At 40.1% G+C, this 19,195-nt stretch overlaps 1 protein-coding gene across 1 annotated transcript in view; it reads left to right on the forward strand.

The window, feature by feature from the left end:
* Positions 1–1,002: 1,002 nt before the first annotated feature.
* Positions 1,003–19,195, forward strand: part of CAPRIN1 (cell cycle associated protein 1) — a 34,939-nt gene continuing 16,746 nt past the window's right edge. Inside the window, exons 1-6 of the mRNA XM_012096203.4 lie at positions 1,003–1,146; positions 1,711–1,920; positions 14,758–14,820; positions 15,002–15,088; positions 17,420–17,658; positions 17,738–17,820. Coding sequence (XP_011951593.3) covers positions 1,711–1,920; positions 14,758–14,820; positions 15,002–15,088; positions 17,420–17,658; positions 17,738–17,820 — 682 coding nt within the window. The 5' untranslated portion in view covers positions 1,003–1,146. The remainder of the gene's footprint in view (positions 1,147–1,710; positions 1,921–14,757; positions 14,821–15,001; positions 15,089–17,419; positions 17,659–17,737; positions 17,821–19,195) is intronic.

Raw genomic sequence — 19,195 nt, forward strand, 5'->3', positions numbered from 1 at the left:
TGGAGTATCTTGAGGATGTAGGCTGCTGCTTCTCCAGGCTCCCTCAGGATACATGTTGCCAACCAGTATTACTCATTTTATTTCCCAGTAAACAGTGGCTTTGGTAGCATCCTTTTCTAAATCCTTTTCCTGGAATTTAAATAATAAACTGGGTCATTTACTGTTGTCATACGTTGTGTTGCTAAATTTTCCACTGCTTATATTCCTTTTAATACATTTTCCTCCAGCATTTGGCCTTTCTTTTGTTCATCGTCCACAACCTTATTCCAAGGCTGGAATATTTCCTTTGGAGGAAAAAAATCGCTTAAAAGTTTTAGGTAAATCTAAGACAAAACGAAAAAAGTCTGATTCATAATACTCAGGCCTATTGGGTACATGTTATCTTAAGATAGCTGAAGATTATTTGTAACATGAGTCCAGAGTTTTATAACTTAAAACCATCCATCTTGCTCATTTCCAGCGCGTTCTACAGAGAACTCCTAGGTTACCAGGTGATTGTGTTGTATGGGAAGCGGCAACTTCTCTTTAGACCTTTTGAGGTGTGGGTTTGCTTGCTCTGCATATAAAGGAATTCTAGAAGCTGGGATTGCACCACCCACCCTACGCACCCCCTTACTTGCAGAAACCTTTTTCTCCCCCCTGAACCCCCCCGCATCAGGGCTCTCCGTGGGGCACTTGCCAGCTCCAGACACAGCTGCTTGACACCTATTGTCCCAGTTTGGACGTCCAGCTACTTCGCCTGAAGGACCCTAGCTTCGATATCGCCCCAAACTAAAGCTACCGCTCCGGCAGCCTCCCTGGGGCCCTGCAGACCTATACCGAGCGGCCGCCCCTCAGGCCAAGGCCGCGGGCAGGGCGGGCGGGAGGCCAGGTGGGCCCTTCCTCACAGGCGTTCGCGCCGGGCAGCCCGAGCGGCAGCGAAGGCCCCCGCCCGCCGCTTCTCCCGCCCCCTCCGCCCCAGAGGGCTGGCTGCCTAAGTCACTCCCGCTCCCGGCTCTCCGCCTCACTAGCAGCGGCTCTCGGTGCAGCGGGGACAGGGCGCAGTAGCCTGTGCCCACGGAGCGCACGACACTGCTCGGAACGCACTGCCACCCTTGTCCCCTCAGCTGCCCACTTGGGATCTCCAGCGGCCTCCGCGCGCGCACGGTGAGCGCCACCCGGGGCGCTGAAGGGGAAGCGGGTCGCTGCCCCGAGTGTCCTTTACCTCCGGATCTTCTGGACCTGCGCGAGGGGCTTGCTCCTCAAGTCTTCTCTTCCCCACCCCCACCCCCGGTCATTTCCAGTGCCCTTCACCCTACTCCGCCTCTCAGCCCCGACCTTTCTCTTCCCTCCCTTCCTCGCAGGGAGGCGAGTGCCGGCCCTCCGGGTGGGGACCGTTGCTCTGGCCGTTGGCGGACGGCGCTGCGAGGTCCCGCCCCTGGCGCGAGTCTTGGTGCCCCGGGGCCGGTAGGCCGAGCCGGTGGCTCGCGCGGGGGAGGGGCGGGGCGGGGGGCGGTGCGAGGCCCGCCGGGCGCCCCGCTGGCGGGTCGCGCGCGCGCCCGCGGCCCCTTCCTGCCCCGGCGGCGCGCGCCGGCCCCGTCCCCACCCCCACCGGCTCGCGCAGGCTCCCGCCCGCTGCGCGTTTTGTCCCGCGTCTCGCCCCGTCCGCCGACTGACTCGCCGCTCTTGTCCTTCCTCCCGCTTTTTCTTCTCTCCCCTCACTGTCTCAAGATGCCTTCGGCCACCAGCCACAGCGGAAGCGGCAGCAAGTCGTCCGGACCGCCACCGCCGTCGGGTTCCTCCGGGAATGAGGCGGGGGCCGGGGCCGCCGCGCCGGCTTCCCAGCACCCCACGACCGGCACCGGGGCTGTCCAGACCGAGGCCATGAAGCAGATTCTCGGGGTGATCGACAAGAAACTTCGGAACCTGGAGAAGAAAAAGGTGCCAGGAGCTGGCGGGGAAGGGAGGGTTTGGTGCTCGGACCCTGATTTGCCGCAGGCTTTACTCCCAGTCTTGGACTCTTCCCCTTCGCCCAGACCCGGCCTCCGCAGTTAAGCGGAGCTTCGAGCCCAGAAAACGGGCTCCGCGGGGAGGTGCTTGTCACCTGACGCGGACGCGGCGCGGGCCCCCAGGCCTCTTTATTACCGTCCTCCCGCGGGGGCCAGGCCTGCGGCCTCGGCGACTGGGTTGTGTGAGGGTGGGGGCCTGTCCCGTCGCCAGGCATTTAACCGTGATGCCCTGCTCTCGGTGGCGCAAGCCCTTTTTCTGTGACGGGGGTCGGGGGGAAAGGAAGAGGTCCTGGGGCGGGGGGCGTTCAGGGCCCAACCGACTGCCTCGTGGTGTCGGGGCGGCCTGCGTCCTGGAGCCTTGGGGCTTGTCCGCTCCGTTACCGTGTACTTGAGGCCTGCGCAGCGGCCCCTCTGCTCCCTCGGGAGGGAAGTGTTCGGGGTTCTTAAACGAGAGTCGCTTCTCCCTCAGGCCCCTCTCAGGCAGGCCTTGGATTTGCTACCCCCGCCCCGCTCTGCGGGCGCCCCTTCCTTCTTTGTTTCAATTGTCCGGGTGTCCCCCCGAGCCTCACGCTTCACCCGACCCCGAGAAGACTTTCTGCAGCCGCTCTTTGCCCGTTGGGGACGCACTGAAGAGGGTGGGGAGGGAGACTGCACGGGTCTAGACTCGCGGGGGGGGTGGGTCCGGGTTGGATGGAGGGGCTCCTAGGTCTCTGGGCACATGGAGAGCGCGTCTAACATGGCGGCGGCTGCGGGGAGAGGGAAGCGCTGTACGGGAGCTGCATTGTGAGCACAAAGCGAAAGAGGGGGAGGGCAGAGACCAGGCAGTCGCCCGACTGGCCTCCCTCGGTCCCCCCCTCCAAAAAGAAAACGAGCCACACCCACAAATTTTGGGTTGAATATTTAACCATTCCTAGGTCACACTGTGAGGCTTATCTTCAAGTTGGTCTTTTGTTTTATGCTTTCAGCGCAGGACTGCCAGCTCTGTTTAGAGGGACACGTGTGTGTGTGTGTGTGTGTGTGTGTGTGTGTGTGCGCGCGCACGCGCGCGCCTGTGTGTTTGTGTACGTGTAGAGAAAGCGTTTTAGCAGAATGAATAATTCAGCCTTCAGTAAGATTGGAGGTGGAAAGGGAAAACAAATCAGTAGTACAAAAAAAAAAATGGGGTAGTTACATCTGTAACTATTATGCAAACTTTTGCCTTTTACCTTAAAAAGGAAATAACTTGCTTTCAAACTGTTACAATAGATCATTTAGTAGCATTTGTTTATCTGCCCCTAGTAAAACATTATAACATCTTGAATTTTGAAGAAGTCACTTTAAAATGTTTATTTTGCCAGCTGTAATGGTAACTACTTGGCTAAAATTTGGGCTGTGGGAACTAACTTGAAAACTGGTTATATTTAGGCCTTAATTATTTTGATCGCTTGTTTAATGATTCATTTTACATTTTTGGGGGGAGTTTTAAAGCATGTTCAGAGGTTTTAAAGACTGTCTTCTATATTTGGAAATTTACTTGAACTTTATTTGAAATTGAAAGATGTGCTAGTTGTGGATTTCTACCTTTTGCTGATCCTTTATTTTGATAAAATAAGTGTGATTTATTATAACTGTTTGAAATAATAGATTTATCAGTGCTACCAAAGCAACAAAAGCATTTTTATTGTTAAGGAGCTGCATTCAAGTATGTAAAAAGATAAGCATGCTCAAGACCAGTGTCCTCTGAGTCTGCCATCTTTGTTAACTGTATTTGAAATTGAGACTTAGCTACATTGTAAAAACCTCTTAATTCAGTAAATAATCCTGTCAATCTTGTATTTAATACCTGAATGAAGAACAATATTAATGATGTAATATTTTAAGTGTAGACATCTTAATATAGATATTTATGTTTTAATGACTGAAAAATGATTCTTGAAAGACATTTATAATATAAAGTCATGCACTGATTACCACATAACTTGGTTGTGAGGTAAGTTGGATTCTAGTGTTAAGTGTATCTGAAAAAATTAGTAAGCTAGTTTTATGAACCCTATGAGGGCCTGAGCTGTGACAGGTCTTTCCTGTGTATAGGTTTGTAGTACTATACATTGCCTACCCCCTTCCCCCCATTATAAAGGAGAAAATAATATAGTTATTATTACAGAGATTATAGACAAGGCTAGGAGAAGGCAATGGCACCCCACTCTGGTACTCTTGCCTGGAAAATCCCGTGGATGGAGGAGCCTGGTAGGCTGCAGTCCATGGGGTCACTAAGAGTCGGACTGGACTGAGCGACTTCACTTTCACTTTTCACTTTCATGCATTGAAGAAGGACATGGCAACCTACTCCAGTATTCTTGCCTGGAGAATCCCAGGGACTGGGGAGCCTGGTGGGTTGCTGTCTATGGGGTCGCACAGAGTTGGACATGACTGAAGCGACTTAGCAGCAGCAGCAGTAAGTAGTGAAAAATTCCCTTGTAATGATGGAGATTTAGTACACTGCACAAACAACAAATGCCTTTCTTTTCTTTTTTCCCTGTCTTCGCAGTGTTAGGATGCTAGGTAGCAGAAAGGTCAAATTTCAGTTACCTGAGGCTTTTTGGTAACTCAGAGACTGAGCTACCTACTTGTTAAATAGTTGAGTTGGTAGTGCCAATGTTGTGACTTACTATTAAAACTGCCGGTTTTAATTTTTGAGAAACTCAGGGCATTTGGGTTTTCCTCTATAATTTAATCACATCTAATTTCTAGTTTAAATGGAAAATTTTCTGTATCTAGATGATTACTATATGAATGGATATAACTAGGATCCATTTTTAAATAGTGTTTCTAATACATCTAAAGTAGGATTTACTTTACAAATCAGTTTTCAATCTTAAGCTTCTTGAGCAAATTATATTTGAGTTGTATTTTAGTTTTGACCTTTTCATAGGTGCTTTCTGGACAAAATGCCTTTTTCCAGGGATTCGTAACTTAAGTATCCCGATAAAAATTATTGTTTGATAGGTAATACCACAAAACATAGAGAATTAATTTTATTGTACTTCAGTGAAAAAACAAAGTTATTTAGAGGCAAGCTAAGCATCTGTTCAGTGAGAATGCATACTTTGATGAAATATGATCCTGTTATGTAATGCAACTAAATGGCCTGGTGGTTTTTTGAAATTTAGGCTTTTAAACTATGTGAATGTTCAGCAAAGAGAAGAAATGCAGCTATAATAGAATCTTGTCAAATTCCATTTACCAATCTTTCAACTGATTACAAGTAACAATGAACTGAGTGATTGTCTAGTTCATCAATTGGCATAGAACTGGGCCCTAGGGTATGCAAGATGATATTTTGAAACCAAGTCTTAATTTTAACTCAAGGTGGTGGGTTTAGTCGCTAAGTTGTGTACAACCCTTGCAACCTCATGGACTGTAGCCTGTCACGATCCTCTGTTCATGAGATTTTCCAGGCAAGAATACTGGAGTGGATTGCCATTTCCTTCTTCAGGGGATCTTCCAGACCCAGGGATTGAACCCTGGTCTCCTGCATTGCAGGCAGATTCTTTACCAACTGAACCAGGGAAGCTGCTTTAACTCAAGGGAGAGCTGTTTTATATGGTAATAGGTAATCATTTTTGAGATAGAATAAAGGATGTTTTAATGGATGACATTTAAAATTGTTATACTCCATTGCAAGTATAGTAAGTTTAGACAGTAGTGACTTTGGTAGGTGAAAGATTAATCAGTGTTATCTAGCAGAATGACCTGGCAGTTTTTAACCAATATGACCAGAAGTGATAGACAAGTATACTGTTTTTCATTACCTCCTAAAGTCTTTTTGCTCTGTATTTCTTTGCAGTTCATATTCTGGAAAAAGGATTGCTTATTGTTAGGATAACATTTCTTTACAGAGCAATACAGTGTGCCTCTCTAAAGGATTTTCAGTGCAGGTGTTGTGCAGAATTCTCAAGTCTTTTAAAATAAAAACGTTTATAACTTGTATAAGCAAACCCTTTTCTTGGGGATAACATCGGAAGTTTTTCTTGACAGTTAAAATCTCTGAATTGCTAGTTTTTCCATTGGTTGCATGGACTATTCCTCTGCAATGCAGAGAGCAAGATTACTTTGTTTTGCATTCACCTTGTCACAGAAGAAAAAGTATAATGCTTAGTTTGTTTCCCTCTGCTTGTCTGGGTGTGCTCTGTGAGTATGTGACATAGAAAAGTATTTAAAAATTGAGTTTGAAAAGAAAATGATGTGAATTATCTCATGATGACGCAAATACCTTTTTCTGGAATGAGAGTAGAATCCTGAGTATGATAATAAGAATGTGTTGTTTTAAGCTGGCCATATTTTATTCTAGGATAATTCCTATGTTTCTGTCAGAATATTTGTATCAGATATTTATATCAGAATAAATTTTGTCTGAGTTAGAGAGTAAGCATACAGTTTGTCATACTTTTATGTAATTTATTAGTTTATGTTTAGAACTAGACGAGGATTAACCTAGTACTAAAACTTAAAACAGTGTGTGCTTAATTTTATAATCATACTGTTATAGAATCTTTGAAATATGTTAAGAGCTTAAAGCCATTTTAGAATTTATTCCAGTTCATTTTACAGAGGAAGAAATTGAGGTGCTCATGTGAAATGACCCAGGTTAAAATAGGTGAATTCCAAGGTCTCTTGTAATGTTTTAGAGGGGTAATTAGAACTTGTAATGCTTTGTGACATAGTGTAATTTTTCAAGTTACAGCTGATCCTGTCAAACCAAGCCTTTTACTTCAAATAACTGAATTTTATTATTATTTTTTAAATTTTTATTTATTTTTTGGCCACACTGTGACATGCCAAATCTTAGTTCCCAATGGGATCCGAACCCTTTCCCCTTGATTGGGGATCATGGAGTCTAAATCACTGGATTGCCAGAGAAGTCCCCCCACATACTTTAATTTTAGAGTTCTTCTATTTAAAAAGGGTGAAAGCAAAGAAAAAAGGCTTTTTTATTCTTCTGTAGACCTATATAGTAACATCTCATTGCTAAATTTGTGTTTGTAGGCTGTCTAGGTAATGGCCTCCAGTGACTAGCAGTACAGGTGAAGTTCCATTTAAAGTTTCTCTTCATGCTTAGTTAAGCCCCAGATGCACATTTGCTAGTCTCTACTCAAGCTTGGTATGTTGTAGGCCAGAGAATCTGGGGATAGCATTACCAGTAGAGAGAAGTAGGGGATGTGTCAATATTTACATCTTAATTCTCGTATTCTAAGTTTCTGGATTTTTTTTTTTTAAATAATTTGTTCCTTTAGGGGGAGGAAATGAATAGTATGTATGCGGTAGAGAATGAGAGGAGTAGCAGAAGAGAAAGTCACAGCTGAAGTTGTAAGGTGCTTGACTTTTCATCTTATTTCTCCCACTAGCTGTATACTAGTGCTGCAGTTGGATAGAGTACGAGTGTAGAAACAGATGACAGAGACCTTATTGTGCCTCTGCTCAATTGCTATTTCTGAGGAAAGGGTAAGGTGTGCTTCTTGACCGTGCAGTCTGTTTCCTTTAACTCCTTGTGCTGCCCGTGTCTGTACACTTTCTTTGCGTTTTTATATTGTCTTATGTTCTCACCTTCCTCATTTTTTCTAATAGGTAGTAAACTGCCAGAGGGCGGAGACTGTCCTACTGTGCCTTGCACATGGTGTATGCTAAATACATATTTGCTAGATTGACTAAATCATTACATAGCAATACTTGTATTTTCATCAATAAAATCCTGTTAAAATGGATTAATCCATGAGGGGGAAAATGCTTTTTTGTATAGAGCTATTTACTTGAACGGTTTTTTTCTTTTAATTGGGTTTTTTTCCTGAAGGATTTTATTTTTTTTAAGTGAGAGTTGATGAGTAAGCAATTAGAAAACTCCTATCTTAAAATCTAGGTAGTGTAAACAAGATTTGTTAATAGTCTTAGGAAGGAGGACAGATGATTTTTGGTATTTGAACCATTGTAGATTATTAGAAATTTCACTGCATTCCCCTTAATACTCTTTTCCAAACATAGACATAGCTGAAATATACTAATCATTGGGGGAAAAACATCTTTGGTCTCCATTTTAAATGAATTAACGGTTCACATCTTTCTATCAATAATTGAAGTCCCAGCAGAGTATATAAACCATTTAGTTATACCAACCCATTCTCCTGAGTAGTTTGGCTAAAGCAACTAATAATCCAAAAGGCACTTGTTAAGATTATCTTTGGTCAGTTGTTTCTTTTTTGGCTCATTTGTTTTTCAAGTTCACAAGCTTTAGACTTAATAAGAATATAATTCAAAGTAGGTGATGTTGGAACTCTAAACTTTTTCGTTTTCTTACTAAGGTTAGGTGCATTCCTTCATTCAGACTTAACTACAGAATTACTGCCATGGACAGGGAATAAGTTTTTATAGGATTGTCTTTTTTCCCCCTCCAGTTGAACAAGTGAAAGCGAAAGTTGCTCAGTCGTGTCCAACTCTTTGCGACCCAGAGGACTATACAGTCCATGGAATTCTCTAAGCCAGAATACTGGAATGGGTAGCCTTTCCTTTCTCCAGGGGATCTTCCCATCCCAGGGATAGAACCCAGGTTTGCTGCATTGCAGGCAGATTGTTTACCAGCTGAGCCACAAGGGAAGCCCAGTTGGACAAAAATCTTGTCGAATTATAACTCCTGGTTAGTTACCTGCCTAAAAAATTATCTTACAATGGGACATTAGATAACAACTGATTTAGCATCCTTTTGCTGTTCTTCAGTGTTCAGGAATCCTGCAGTCTTGATACTCAGTGAGCTTCTGTGTTAATCAGTCTTCTAGGGCCTGGTGAAATGCTCATTTCTCAGTAAAGTCTGTTTCATTTTTGGACAACTCTTAAGTTTATGATGTTGGAGTTAGATCCCTGACACCACTGTTAAATATTTTTTTCTGTAACAGCTCAGACTCCTGCAACTTGTAAAGGCTTCTAGCATTTGAAGAGAGATGCTATGAATCATCTATTGATTGTACTCTATGTTATCTTTACCCTCCTTTTAAAAATTGAAGGAACTTGATTCTTGATGCCTCTTCTGTCTGCTATGAATTTTACTAGCAACTCAGTCTCAGTTGAATTGAGGAACGTTTGTTGGAGGCAGAGTCATGTGTAGGCAAAGTCAGAACTCATATTTCTAGATGAAGAACAGGAATGCAGGGATTGGGGACTTCAAATGTCTAGAAAGGGCCGCTGACGATTATGGAAAGATGAGAGGAAAGGAAATCTTTGTCTTGCTGTATTTCCATTGTCATTCTACAAGTTCTTTCAGTACTACAGAAGTGATTTATTTGGCCTGGAGAGAAAGTAATTTGAGATATAGCTAGGTGTTACTACTATTTTTGTTATTTTAAGCTTCATTTTTAAGTATTCTCCCACAGTTTAAAGATTTCCTTAATTGAGAATGAGAGTTACATAGTTTCCTAGATAGTCAAGCTAAAGATGTTGTCTCTGCTAATTTTTCTTGTTGTGACTGTTTACAGTTGTCTAGTTGGTAAAGAATCTGCCTGTAATACAGGAGATCTGGGTTTGATTTCTGGGTTGGGAAGATCTCCCGGAGAAGGGAATGGCAACCCACTCCAGTGTTCTTGCCTGGAGAATCCCATGGACAGAGGGACCTGGCAGGCTACAGTCCATGGGGTCGCAAGAAATGGACACTACTTAGCGGCTAAACCCCCCCACCACAGTTGTCTGGTTGAAGAATTAGTGGTTTTTTGAGTCTCTCATTTTTTTACTGTTTCTTTTTAACTGTCATTTTCTTCCAGTTATTCACTTATGGAATTTGTTGGTTACAACAGGAAGGAAGGGAATCTCTGGAGAACAGTCATTTTGACTATCTTATGCTGCCCTCATAGCTTCCCAGGTGACGCTAGTTGTAAAGAACCTGCCTGCCAATTCAGGAGACATAAGAGATGCAGGTTCGATTACTGGCTTGTGAAGACCCCCTGGAGGAGGGCATGGCAACCCACTTGCCATGTATTCTTGCCTGGAGAATCCTCATGGACAAAGGAGCCGGGGGGCTACAGTCCATAGGGTTACACAGGGTCTAACACGACTGAGCAACTTAGCACATACCCCTGTAGCACCTAGTGAAGTTTTTAAAAAAATGGTTAGATAAAGCAGCTTTGGTGATTTAAAAAAAAATCTTGGGCGGGGATGGAAGATCTGGGTGTACTGCAATTCTGGAGAAAGGAAGAAGAGAGCAGCAGGAGGGCAGAAATGAAGTGTAGCAATAGCTGGAATAGAGTGGAAATACAGTGCTGAGGCACAAGTGGTTTTTCTGGGATAGGCGACCTTCAGTTCATTTCAGTTCAGTTGCTCGGTTGTATCCGACTCTTTTCAACCCCATGGACTGCAACACGCCAGACTTCCCTGTCTTTTCGCCAACTCCTGGAGCTTGCTCAAACTCATATCCATAGAGTTGGTGATGTCATCCAATATCTCATCTCATATATGACCTTAGGCAGGTTATTTAATTGCCCTTTCAGTTTCCATTTAAATGAAATGTGATTGATAATAGTGCCTCCATGATACTTTAAATTTGAATGCCTGTCATAACAAACACTCTGAACTGTTATAAGAAAGAGAAGAGTGGGACTGGTTTCTGGGTACTACATGACAGTATAGTCTTAGTTTTGACATGTACTGGGTAGTGTCTGATTCCATGGTTCTGCTTTAGAGATTCTGATTATGAGTAACCTGGAAAATGGCCCGATTTTTATCTTGCTAGTGTGTGCTGTGCTCAGTCACTCAGTTGTGTCCAACTTGTTGCAACCCCATGGGCTGTCCATGGAGTTTTCCAGGCAAGAATACTGGAGCGGGTTGCCATTTCCTATTCTAGGGGATCTTCCTGACTCAGGGATCAAACCTCCACCTCTTATGTCTCCTGCATTGGCAGGCAAATTCTTCACCACTGCGCCATCTTGCTCATATGTGGTGCTATAAATGAATTTTTAATACATTAGGGATGCTCAGTTGAAAAAGGAACCCTGAATTGAATTTTCAGGATGGATATTTCAAGATAGAATCTAAGAGGGCAGGTTTCAGTTATAGCAATATTGTGGTAGGCTTTCTGATAAAGATATCTGATGCTAGAAAAACAACCCCATTCTGCTGGGGAAAAAACTTAATATTCATTTTATGTGGATGATACGAATATTTAACAAATTTGTCTAACACTATGTTAGAAACTGTCTTCGAGTTTAGGGAATGAAAAGCTCTGTGTGTCTGGAGTACTTTATTCCTGTCTTTGCCCCTCTGTTTTTGTGGGGGTTAATGTTGGACCTGTCAGTTTGACAAGCAAATCCTTATTTATGTAATGATCTTAGTTTGTACTGCAAATTTTAACCCCAAGTGGGCAATTTTTCTCCTTGTATTTAATGCATAGATCTTTATTTTGGCTACACAGAGATCTTGCGGGTGACAGTATTTCAAGAATTTTTGTACTATGAAGCCGAGTTTCACATAGTAGCTTCTTTCTCTTTTCATTGACCTCTTAACCGTCCAGTTATTGCTGTATGGCAGATTACTCCGGCACTTACCTCATTTCATCATGCGCACAGATGATGCCTGTTAGGGATTCAGGGCATACAGTGGGGTTGACCTGCTCTGTGATGCCTGGGGTCTCAGCTGGGAAGACTCAACCTTGTTTCCTCACATGTCTGATGCCTGGGCTCAGATGACGTTACGCTAGAATTGCTGACCAGAATTCTTATTTGAGACCTCTGTTCATAGCTTAGCTTCCTCATAGCATGGCAATCCCAGGGTTATTGGACTTGTTAAATGATAGCTCAGGGCTCCAAACATGATTGGTTTTAGTGACCAGCAAACAGGGCAGAGATGCATTGTTATTATGACTCAACCGTGGAATTCACATAGGATCATTTCCACTGTTCTCTTGGTTGAAGCTCAGTACTATGGCAGAGGAATTAGACTAGTTTTTAATGAGAAGTGCCAAGGTCACGTTGTAGAACAGTGCAACGTGAGTCGTCTTTAGAATATGTAATCTGACGTAGATCTTGGGGTTGGATGAAGAGCACCTTGCCTATTGTGTACAAAATTGGAGCTTTTCTGCCATAGCTCGTCCTAGGATAATATAGATGCATACTCAAGGATTATTGTAGGTGAAAGTCCTGACAGTATCCTGAAATCTGACAGTCTTAACATTTTTGTGTAGCACAAGATTTTAATTTTTTATCACTATTATATAAGCTATGTCTTTGCAAAATAAGTGTGCAAAACAGAAGGAAAAGATTGAACCTGTAATTCGAACACTCAGATACCATTCTTAACACCTTAAAAAATCTTTGTTTACACACAAACACACACACAGTTTTTAGGAGTTTTAAGTTCTCCAGACATTTAATGATAACGCTAGGTATGTGAAACCATCCCCTGTGGATTTGTAGAACATTCATTATGTGCTGATGTCCTGATTTAGCAACAGTTTTCTTGAAAAATGTATAATGCCATTAAAAGGGGGAGATAAATGTATAAGCTAACAGCAGTTTTTCTTTGCCTAGTTGCTAGAATTTTTACTGTGTACTGGCACTAAATTTCAGGCATTCCTGTTGGCATATCTTCTATTTGTATATTTCTAAGTACTGGAATACAGATTATAATGCTATTATTACATCATGAATCATAATTAAAAGCAAATCTTTAACTTGTTTATTTTTTAATTTTTTTTAAAGTAGCCTGTCCTTTTAAAAACATAAACTGTCTTTGTTCATCCTCAGTGTTTGAGGCAGTTTAACTTCTCTCTTGCGGGGTTAGGTGTACCTTATCAGTGTAAAAATCTTGATTCATTTACTTAAAGACTAAGCTTTCTTTTTAAACAGAGTAAGTACCACAAAGTCTCTCATGGTTGGAAGAAATTCAGAATAATATGGTTCACTTTCCTAAAGTGTCAGATTTTTTAGGTAATACATGGACATGTATTGGTAAAGTTTTCTTTTGTCTGATTACTAAAGAAAATCTCAAATTGTTGACAGTGTAATTCTAGACTTGAATTTTATATGAACTTAGTTGGAGGCTTATTTTTTTAATGTATGTATTTATTTAATGTTTTAATTATTATAAATGTATTTATTTTTGGCTGTGCTGGGTCTTCATTGCTGTGCAGGGGCTTCCTCTAGTTGCGGAGAGCAGAGGCTGCCCCTAATTGTGTGTAGGCTTCTCCTGTTGCAGAGCATAGGCTCTAGGGTGCAGGTTCAGTAGTTGTGCATAGATAGGCCTGGGGGCTTACTGTTGTATAAATAGTTCACCTAGAAAGAAAGTGAAGTCGCTCAGTCGTGTCTGACTCATTGCGACCCCGTGGACTGGAACCTACCAGGCTCCTCCGTCCATGGGATTTTCCAGGCAAGAGTGCTGGAGTGGGTTGCCATTTCCTTCTCCAGGGGATCTTCCCGACCCAGGGATTGAACCTGGGTCTCCCGCCTTGCAGGCAGAGGCCTTAACCTCTGAGCCACCAGGGAGGGGAGCAGTTCACCTAAGTAAGATTGAATAGTTTCATCATCCATTAATGTTTTAATGATTGTACTGATTTTATTTACCTTTAGTGTATCTGAAGTGTGATCAGCTTTTAAATTTAAGGTAAAATGATTATGAAAGTTGAATACTGTTTCTGGTACAAACAGAATGGATAATTTGAAAACAACTTTCTGACACTGCTTCTAAGTTTGTTTCTGTGCCTCTGAGTTTTATCAGAACCTTAGTTTGTATCTGTTTTCTTGATTTCTTGATTTCTTTCTTTCTTTTTTTTTTTTTTACTGTTGCCGAGGATAAGGAATAACTATATATGTTTGTAATTTGTTGTGATTATTTTAAATTTTTCTTGCTTAATTTATATTTCTATTTATTTCTCCTCTGACTCTTAAAACAACAACTGAATTTTTGACTATATCTTATTACCTGAGTATGTTTGTGGGGGAGTTTTTTAAATTTAAGAATAGTAGCCTAGGAAACCTCCCACTTTGGGAGGAGGGATGGGAGAATGATCTTAAACCAGAGGCTTAATTTTCTTCCCCCACTCTTGCTCATTTAGTTACGTTTGTGAGAAAATAAGAGCAAAGCTGTTGAGCAAAGCTAGTGTACTGTGACTAAGTGATATGATAGCTTGAATTTACTTCATTTTTAAGGGAAATGAGTGGGGCACATCAAAGACAGTATGCACATGTGTTTATTGAGAAAAATAAATACACAACGTACATGCATTCTTTGGCGAGGAGGGGAGGAACAAAAATTTAACACTTAGTAAAATAAGGTACCTGATATGGTCACTTGAGTGTAAGAGGAATCCTCATTGGATTGTGGCTGTCACTCATGTGGCTGGGTATCATATGCTTGGGCCATCTGATGCACATCTTTTTTGAGAAGCCCAAGGATGGGGGTGGACACAGATACACCTGTGGCTGATTCACATTGATGTATGGCAAAAGTCATCATAACATTGTAAAGTAATTACTCTCCAATTAAAATAATTTTTAAAATAAGCAGTAACTTATCATTAACTTATAATACAATATTTGGTATCAGCATGGCTGGGATATTTAGATTCATTTTTTAAACTCACAATTAAACTAATGCTATTTTAGATACTAACTTAAACTGTAGTTTATCTAAAAAGTATGTAAAAAGTATGTTTAGGGCAAGATTACAGACAAACTTAGAGAATTATATGGGTTTGTTATTTTAGCATTGTTAAGCTGGTATATACTTCCAGTATGGAATATAATTATTTTTTCTTTTAATATAGGGCAAGCTGGATGATTATCAGGAACGAATGAACAAAGGGGAAAGGCTTAATCAAGATCAGCTGGTAAAGATGTTATATTTTATTTAGATTTTATGTAACTTATTTTAATAAGATGTTATATTTCATTTAGATTTTATGTAACTTAATAAGATGTTATATTTCATTTAGATTTTATGTAACTTATTTTAATAAGATTAATTTTGTGTTTCCAGTAAAAGTTGGATTTTCTTTTTGTTATTTTTAGGATGCCGTGTCTAAGTACCAGGAAGTCACAAATAACTTGGAGTTTGCAAAAGAATTACAGAGGAGTTTCATGGCATTAAGCCAAGATGTAAGTAAAAGGTGGCATATCTGTTTATAAAATATTAAAAATAAAGGCAGAAAATTTTTTGAGTTTTAGTTTTTGCATTGCTGTTGATAAGTTCTCTGCAAGGCGGAGAGGATTGGATCCAATTATATCTAAGTTACTTTACAATTCTGTAAAGTTTAATGTAACACCTTGAAGATGCCCTTTAAAAGGACTGAGTTTCATATATGACAGACATGTATCATTGGTCTAAAAAATTATCTGTGCAAATATATACAGTCAGCCTTCTGTATCTGGGGGTCTGGATCCGGGGATTGAAATCCTAGGTTGGTTGAATACACAGATATAGAGGGTATACTGTAAGGTACTGGGAACATGTATAGATACTTTGGTATCCATGAGGTGCGGAGTATTGTGTCCTGGATTGAGTCCCCTTGGATACCAAGAGATGGTTGTATAAACGTGGTAGACTTCTATCTTCCATGTCTTCCTTTATGCCTCAGGACTATCTTACAATACTGTTAACTCTCAGAAAATAAAGAGGCTTGTTTATATAATTGGTTACTACTTTCTCCATTAGGGATCTTAAGGTATGTGGCCGGCTGATATGTTGCACTTGTTTCAGCTCTTGATCCAATGAAGGAGTGTATTTTTCCCCAACATCTTTTGATGTGACCAAAGTCTTTGGGAACAGGATAAAAATTAAATACGAACAAAGTCAAATACTTTTCTTGAAAGTTGAGACCAGAAAGTTAATATCCTTCTGAATTAGTGTTGGCTCCTTGAAGAAAGGCTTGCAACAACTTTGAAGAATAAAGTTGCCTCTGATTTGTTGAAATAAACAGTTTATTATGTGATGAGAGACATTGTAGTACATGGATGAAAAGTTCTGATTCTGGAACCAAGCTCCCTGGTTTGAATCCTGATTCTGCCACTTTTACTTAATAGTTGTAAGACTTTAGAGAAAGGATTACTTAGCTTTCCTATACCTGTATCAGTCAGGGTTTTCCAGAGAAAGAGCCAGTGGTTTAGAAAGGAGAGGGAGAAAGAGAGGGATGAGGCTGTCACACTGCTTCAGTTTTCTAATCTGTTAAAAAAAAATTAGTGCCTGCCTCGTAATAGGGTTGTGTTTATAACAGTGTTTGAGGTGTAACTAATGGTTCATGCACTTAATATTATTGTTACTTATTAAATTTGATTGAAGCTGGGAAATATTGATGATACTCCTGAAAATGGAGTAGGAGTTATTTGATTTACATCCAAGTAGGGATTTGTTCCATTTAGCTTAAGTCGGACCCTCAGGCTTGAAGAACCCTGCCCAATTTCTTGTTTCTGATTTTTTTTTAATGAGTCACAGAAGTAGAATTACCATATACAATTTAATATAGAGAATCTATTTCTGAAGCTACTGTCACAGTGTAAATGAAGATACTTGTATTTTCCTTTGATTTTTTTAACTGGTTAAAAAAGGAACTTTTCACTGGGCCTTTAACTTCGTTGGCAGTCTTTTATTTTAACTCTGATCCTTTGTTGCATTTTCCAGTTATTAAACACGTTTTTTGTTTTGTATTCAAGAGCTTCTTCAGCCTAGTTCAAGCCTCCTTTTTCTAGTCTTCATATTCTTCCCTACTTGAACTTCTCATTTCATCCAAAGTGGCTTTCTTTATTGTCATACTTCTTTTGCTTTCTCAACTTATTTTCTCATTCCTGCCTTTCTTCCTAGAATGGAGTTGGTGGATTATTTGGGATAAGAGGGTAGTAGTGTGTTTGACATCTCCTTTTAAGTCAGTAGTAGGCAATTGAAATTAGAATTTTGAACCATTTTTTATTAAAGATAGACATAGATTTTTTTAAAAATTGTGGCTGTGGTAGGGTTTCTTTTTTAAAATTGACTCTGAACCTTAATGAGAATTTTTAGTTTTTATACTTTTTATTATGAAAAATTTTAAGAACTAAAGACTGTAATGAACTTACATTTACCTATACCTAGCTTCCACAGTTAGTGTCGTTTCGTGAGTGATTATATTTTACCTATACTCACTTCCTCATTTCCTGTCTGCTAGATTATTTTGAAGCAAATATTTGTTTCATTGGTACCATTTCTGAAGTGTAATACCTTCTAGAAAACCCGTGTTTTGAATTTCTAATAAATAACTACTTAAAACGGTTCCATTTATTAAACTTTTAAAGTTGGGAGTCATTCTTTTGTATGTCAGAGTCACATCTAACTCAGTGAGTGAAATGTGTCTTTCTTTGGACCTGAAATTGAAGTAAAAGAGTTTTTTGTTTTTTTTTTTTAGTAAAAGAGTTTTTATAAAATTTATTTCTATGTCTTATGTTTATGTCTTTATGCAGATTCAGAAAACAATAAAGAAGACGGCACGTCGGGAGCAGCTTATGAGAGAGGAAGCTGAACAGAAACGTTTAAAGACAGTACTTGAGCTGCAGTATGTTTTGGACAAACTGGGAGATGATGAAGTAAGAACTGACCTGAAGCAAGGTTTGAATGGAGTGCCAATATTGTCTGAAGAGGAATTGTCGTTGTTAGATGAGTTCTACAAATTAGCAGACCCCGAACGAGACATGAGCTTGAGGTATGGTGGTGTAGTAGAAACTTGTAAATATTGTGTTAACAACTGAAAAGTAATTAACCAGATGTTTTATTATTATTAGGTTGAATGAGCAGTATGAACATGCCTCCATTCACCTGTGGGACTTGCTGGAAGGAAAGGAGAAACCTGTATGTGGAACAACTTGTGAGTATCACTGACAACTTTTGATTTTTGTGACTAAGAACCTTTAAAGTTTAATTTCCTATTTAAAAGTAATGTTAATTGAAGAAAACTTTAGAAATATGTAAGTAATATTCATCCACTGTTTACTTTTTAATTTTTTGGTTTGTTTGCTTTTTGTATGTTTTTATTTTTTGCAATTTTTTTTGTGTGTATGTAAATCAAAACATCAGCATCAAACAACCAAAAATCGGTAAAGATGGGGGTCCTAAATTAACATGGTTTTGTTCTTAACTTAGTCTGTTTCAAGGGGACAGATTAACACCAAATTGGCTTTCATTGTTTTTGGTGTTAAATGGGGACTTGTTTTTCCTTACAAATGAAATCTTGTGAAAAACATTTACTCCACCCCATGCATTCTATTCATGGTCATTGCCTTAGTCTTTTTTTATTTTTTCTTAGACTTATGCTAATTTTGGATATTCTTTTTTTTTGTATTTTGAAAAAGCTAATAATTATCTAGACCTACAATCTATATATGAGCTCCTTAACTGTAAATATGCAGGGTTTTTTTAAAGATATTTTTAAGTTATACTACTTCAGTAAATTAGGAATTTTAGATTTTAACCACTTAGTAAAAGGGACTGGATTGTTAACTGTTTTTAATGTTGATATACGGAAGTAGATATTTGAATATACTAAGGCAAAAGTATCTGTATGTCTTGTTTTTAGCTATTATGATTGAAAAGAAATTACAAGATTTTTTGGCAAACTGTATGATATAATTTGGGGTGTATTTGCTTTAAGGAAATGGGTAAATCAAATACGAGGAGCCAGTCCTTGTGTATCTTTTCATGTAAGAAATCCATTTTCTAGATTTGTTGACCTATGTTGTTTGTATTTCTTGGTTTTTAAAAAAAAAACAACTTCTTGATTTAGTTCTGCTACAAATATGTACTGAATTCCCCACTTGATTAGAAAGTAATTGACATGGGTATAAATTTGTTAGATTCAAAAGTAGCTTTTGGTCATGTCTGATAAAATTTTCATGAGCTCTGTTGATTAATAAGGGTTAAAGCCTACGCCTGTCGCTTGTTTTGATGTTACTTTCTACCTAGCCTCATTCTTGCATCTTAGGAATGTAACACCTTTACAGTTAATAGAAAGGTGTAATTTACTCAAATTAGTGTGTTTTTTTGCATTCAGTTTTCATAAGTTTTTAAAACAGCTCTGAGGTAGGAGATTCTGAAGGAGAGGGAGAGAGAACACATGAAGTGTTCTGTTCAGCATTCGAAAAATTGTTAAATAGTTTATTTGGCCATGCTGCGCATCTTGTGGGATTTTAGTTCCCGGCCAGGGATTGAACCCACACCTTTGGCAGTGAGAGCACAGAGTCCTA

The sequence above is a fragment of the Ovis aries genome, chromosome 15 (genome assembly GCF_016772045.2).
Source record: "Ovis aries strain OAR_USU_Benz2616 breed Rambouillet chromosome 15, ARS-UI_Ramb_v3.0, whole genome shotgun sequence".
Lineage (NCBI taxonomy): Eukaryota > Metazoa > Chordata > Mammalia > Artiodactyla > Bovidae > Ovis > Ovis aries.